At 38.7% G+C, this 6,000-nt stretch overlaps 1 protein-coding gene across 1 annotated transcript in view; it reads right to left on the bottom strand.

The window, feature by feature from the left end:
* The window catches only part of SPON1 (spondin 1), a 185,672-nt gene that overhangs the window by 3,722 nt on the left and 175,950 nt on the right, over positions 1–6,000 (bottom strand). The window contains 4 exon segments of the mRNA XM_072421896.1: positions 902–1,165; positions 3,967–4,131; positions 5,023–5,129; positions 5,229–5,466. Coding sequence (XP_072277997.1) covers positions 902–1,165; positions 3,967–4,131; positions 5,023–5,129; positions 5,229–5,466 — 774 coding nt within the window.

Raw genomic sequence — 6,000 nt, 5'->3', positions numbered from 1 at the left:
ATATATATATATATATATATATACTGTATTTATGATATTCCGGTAGTAAAAGCTACATTTGGGTTAAAAACAAAGGTCTGCTTGCCACAGCTCTTTCTAGAACAGACTAGAATTCTTATTGTTGGGTACATTGGAGGGTTGAAGACTACTAAGTTACTATGAAACAATAAAAACAGGGACAGATGAGCTGCTGCATAAACCGCTTAAAAGACAAATGCTGCTATAAACTCGGAGGATCAATTGCTCCACAGGTTTTGCAGCTACAAAGGTCAGTGAACAATTATTAATTATAACTAAATAACCACCCTTCCATCACCCGTTAACTTATAAGTTAAAAGTCATTTAAAATTTCCTTTTTACTTAACTAAATCTGTGTTCACATAATCCAGTTCTGATTTTTTTTCTCCTCTTCGGTTTAAAAAATAGGGGTCAATCTTTGGGTGTCAACATCACTGTTCGTAACATAGACATTTCCTATTGGTAGTGACCAGAAGGCGATTTCACTATCCATAAGAAGATGCTGCAGCAGTAATGTCAGCACAAGAGGTCCTGGAACTGACACTGCAATAGAACTTGTACTGTGGACTTAGATAAGCATATCCTGCTTCATAAGGGTTAAAGTGGGATGGGGGAAGGTGGTCGTTTCTACCTAAAAAAAGATTTACTGTCTGGTCACAGCCTAAAGAATGGACAATATACTGTTACATTAGCAGTTAAAAGTGCAGGCTAAAAAACATGCACAGTATGCATTTTCTCTTTGCACTAACTGATATGCCTTGGTTTAGCCCTAAACTTAGCCTTCAATTTAGATTGAGATAAAGGCACTGATTTGTATTAGAAGACCCAATATTAGACCAGACCATGGTTGCATGAAAGCTATGAATGTCTCTTTCTTGCTCACCTGGGTACTGCTCACCATCCCCATCTTCATTGGTCCTTTCACTCCTCCTCTTCTCTCGAGCATCCTTTAGGCGTCTCTTTTCTCCTCCCGGGTTTTTCTGGCATTTCCTGATTCTGCACTTTTTGCGTTGGACAGTTTCGGGACAGAGGTTGCCACCAAACTGAGGCTCAGAGGTAATCATCCGTGTTCTAATCATGTGTCCCTTTCCACATGACTTGTTACATTCCGACCAATGGGACCACTCAGTAAGTTCACAGTGTATAGCTAGAAAAAGAAAAAGTAGTTCATGTCAATATACTTTGACTATTTTGGTATTTGTAACCACTTGGTGGTGTTAGTTACTGTATAAAATCCTCACTGAATTATTCACAAACAAAGCAAAAAAAAATAATAATAGAGCCTTCTGGAGCAAGCTGTGCTTTGATATGCAAAAAAGAAACAACTTCAGAGTTTGTCTAGGTCATTAAAGAGTTACAAGATCTTGCAGAACAGCAAATACGTCTTCTGCAAGTCATGTGAACCACCTCCCTCCCCCTATCAAGCGTCTGTCCTGCACAGAAGCGAGCAGGGAAGCTTGTTCGTATCTAGGGGTCGTCTGTATGTCGGATGTCCTTAACTGGAGGACCACCTGTACACTTTGCCGACATGGTCATTTTAACTATGTCATAAAAATCAGAACTTGAATCACATTAGCCAAGCATCTGAACTGGCAGTAGTCTCTTTATTTGCTCATCTTTAGTCCAGTGTAGTTGGTGACTTTTTCTACACTTAAACAACCTTCAGGATTGTTTGGTTCTAAAATCTGTTATGCAAAATTCAATTGTTTTTCTTCCCTCTTTTAAAAAAGACAGCTCTGCAATTGCAAATCCTTAAATTGAAGGCCTGATGTTAAATAATACACTCAAATGACACGATAGAGACAAACTGCAATAACTTTGCTGCAATCGGACATTACAATTTACAGCGGAGCCCATCACATTATCTTCAATGGTGTCATTTTATGTGGATACAAATTTTGTAGGCGTTGTATATTGCTTTATTAAAGAACTGAACATTTATTGTTAGTCTTTACAACATCCACTTATTATATTCTATTATTCAAAATACTTGGAACTTGAAATTTATCTCACGCTTAGGGAAAAAAAGGATCGGAGATGAACATAACCTATAAAAACCTGGCAAAATCAGTTGGTAACGGCCCGACTACAAATCTCAGCAGTGGCTGCTAAAAATCATTTTTATAGGCTCACACACTTAATATGCTATATATTCAGGTACTGTTGTATGCTAAGATTTTTTTGTGACCCCCCATAATTATTAGATTAGTCTTTCTTGATCTTGGTATCTCAAAGGAACCCTTAAAATTATTTTAAGTGTTATATAACCCCTGCTTAAACCAATGCTTTAGGTGTCCTTAGTAAAATTGCCCCCTACATTAATTGTCTGTTAGAAGGTTTGCCTTCCAATGGTGTATCAAATGCCCTCCTAAGGAAAGCTAAAATGATCTCTGGTGTCACATAGTGCAGTATTGTTAATCAAGAACTATGCAGGGACCATAAAATGGGAGGCCAATCATCCACAGCCCAAGAACCCCTAGGAGGACCCCTATCGCTCTATGGAACCCTGGTAGAGAATGGCTGTGTAACTACCTACACTAACAATATCCTGCAAGAATAGGCAAGTCCTCTTAGTCAATTAGAAAATTTTACAATGCAATGTTATTGCTTCTTTTAAAACTTGTTATTAGAGGCGATTGTTTCAGGACAGTCATTCTGGATTTAGAAAAAAAATCAATACAGTATGAGCCCCTGCTCTCTGAATAGTATTGTCTGCCTATTGCTCTCTGAATAGTAGAGATGAGCGAGTACATATTCGATCTGAATTTCCAGAAAAATTTGATTTGCAACGAATTTCCTTGCGATTTGTGGTAATGAATCGCAATTATTCCGAAAATGTCGGCTATATATGTACTGTAGGAGGACTGTAGAGATTCCACTATGATCTCTGAGCACTACAGGGGATGAATGGGGACTTATCCACATTCATCCCCTGTAGTGCCCTGTATTCTTAGATAGAGAAACTCTATCTAAGAATATATAGTACAGTGCTGCAACAGCAATCACTGTTGTCGTGCTGTGCTTTTACTATGTATTCTTAGATAGAGTTTCTCATACACTAAAGGTGATGAATGGGGGCAAGTCCCCATTCATCACCTGTAGTGCCGGGACATTGTAGTGGAACTGCAGAGGTCATCTGCAGTGAAACTGAACTGCAGATAACCTCTGCAGTTCTACTACGAACTCTGGGCACTACAGGGGATGAATGGGGACATGTCCCCATTCATCACCTTTAGTGCCCTGTATTTTTAGATAAACTCTATTGAAGAATACATAGTAAAAGCACAGCATGGCAACAGCGATTGATGTTGCAGCACTGTACTATGTATTCTTAGATAGAGTTTCTCTATCCAAGAATACAGGGCACTAAAGGGGATGAATGGGGACTTGAATATATTGGATATTCTGGATGATCTACTTTAAAATAGGCTTTCATGTCTTCATTTTCATTAACTACCCTCCTGCACCACTATATGTGGTAGAGCACATCAAGGCACAGAGATTGATCAACAGTAGGTTGAGGACCTACATTGGACGGCACAGAATCACCATGTTAACATTTCATTATTATAGAAACCTAATATTGTCTAATTTTTCATCATTCTTGATAGCAAGTGTGGGTAAAAATGTGATATCCTGTCTTTTTTCATATTACTCAAACAATAGTGCTTTTTTTATTGTTTATTTTCGTATTTTTGTATGTGAAATGCCTTACTTTGGTACTCATTTACTTTGATATTGGATACTCTGGATGATCTACTGGTTTCACTATGGTTACCTTCCATAATTGTATGGCAATACATTACTCTGTTCAGTGTTAAACCATCACAAGGCTCTGGCTCTGTGATTGGCTGCTGTGAGAACAATTTAGTACCCAATGGGGCCCTAGATGAATCCTACCCAGCTCACACACTGTTTAACCCAGAATATGGTATTATTTATACATACGGCACTCTGGAAGCATGCACTTCTCCACTTGCTTCAGCTCCTCATTGCAGTCCCCAAGTTCAGCTGGTGACTTCAACATCCTCTGTCGTGTGCGGGTTCCTTTGCCACAGGTTACACTACATTCACTCCATTCTGACCATGGTGAGAGGACACATGGGATTGTATCTGATTGACAAAACAATTGTTAGTACAGTTGGGTATTATTAGTGTAGGGGAAAATGCAAATTGCAAATAATTCAATGAGCATAATGAACATTCTCCACTCATTTAGTAAATTAACCACTTTGTACAGATGGCAGTACCCCATGATTTCTTGCAATAATTCCAGAGAATCACCAGCCACCAGCTTGCTCTGGAGATTAACAACCCGCCATCATTAGAATATCCAAATCTCCAAGGCTGCTTCATAAACTATTACTTTTTCTATTTAGTAGAAGATAGTAACATTTTAATGGATGCATTGTTGTAATGTTTAGGATATTTTGTAGCTTTTCCAAGCCGCTTCTTCAGTTTCAGGAACATTCCTAAAGGTTTACATCAACACAGGTAGGTTGGACCACCTAAAACCACAGATGTAATTGTCCAAGCACAGGATAGGAGGTGTGGAAACACTCTGTTACATAGTATTTGAATAATCCCATCCTAGGTGTCAAGAAGTCTCACATGCCAATATTGCACCCAGCAACTCCTACTGCATACTTTCCACACATACCAAGGACAGTTTCTGGGAGAGCAAGTTGAACTAACTGCATTGTTTTTTGGTGTTGGGGAAACCAGGGTGCCAGGAGAAGTCCACGATGACCACAGTGAGACCTTGAAGATAGGGTCCTAGCCTGGCTCTAAACCAGGAACCAGTGCGGAGATGAGAGTATTAGCAACTATGTCACCCATGCACCCACCAGGGTGTGATTTTTCTAATACAAAAAAATGTAACCCAAATGGATTTATTAAATGTTAGGCAATAACCTAATAACTCTGTGGAGTAAGGCGCACTATATACACACTAAAAAGTATAATGTTTCTTGTAATTATGCAAAGAGTAGAACATATACATACGGCACTCGGGCATCATGCATTTCTCCACCTCGGAGGTCTCTGCTTTGCACATGGACCCATCTGCTGGAGTCATCTTAATCATCTTGCCGTTTAATGATCAATTATTACTTTGATGTACTAGCTGAACTTTGTCTAGCTGAATATTACATTGATTACCTTTTAGCTTGTATTTTTTTTTATGTGAATTACTTTATATGCCATAAAACCTCTTTGATTTCAACCAAAATTGCACTAGATTGGGATTTTAAAATAACCTCTGTGTTATATTCTCACCACATTCCTCATTGACAATACACTTCTCAGTTTCCTCAGTAGGTACTTTGCACATAGAGCCGTCCTCTGGGAATTGTTTTACGTATCTTTCTCTGGATCGCATTCCCATTCCGCAAGAAATACTGCAAGGTGACCACATGATCCATTCTGACATCATGCAGGTTGATGCATCTAAAAACAAAACAAATAAGGATGTATGCGGATGAATTTCCAAATCTATAACCGTGTTATAGAGCTGAGCATTTTGTTTTTTAAAATGACCCTATGGATATAAGATTTCAAAGAAAAGAAAATAATAGTTTTGATACTTTGTTTCTTTTTTTTTTTTTGCATGTTCTTAGCAAACAGCAAATAAGCTTTAAAACAAGCCCCACTGACCGCTCTAGCTGCATGTTTTGGTATGTAATTTATCTCCACAGGTCACAACAGGCTCTTCCTTGGGTTTTTTACTACTGAGCAGTGTCACGGGATGCTTGTTTTTATTGGCACCCCAATGTACCAAGGCAAGGGTCCTGCAATGCAGCGCACATATATGTTGTCTGTTGTATTCTCAAAAAAGGGTCTGGTGGCCCCTAGAGATAGTGTGGTGCAGTAAACTGTTTCATCAGATCTACTGCACACTAAATTGAAATTTAAATTTAATACCAAAAGCTACAAAGGTCACCTGTTCCATAGAATGTCAGGTGCCCTTACCCAAAATTTGCA

The sequence above is a fragment of the Pyxicephalus adspersus genome, chromosome 9, assembly GCF_032062135.1.
Source record: "Pyxicephalus adspersus chromosome 9, UCB_Pads_2.0, whole genome shotgun sequence".
Classification (NCBI taxonomy): Eukaryota; Metazoa; Chordata; class Amphibia; order Anura; family Pyxicephalidae; genus Pyxicephalus; species Pyxicephalus adspersus.
This window is presented reverse-complemented; position numbering and strand designations above follow the sequence as displayed.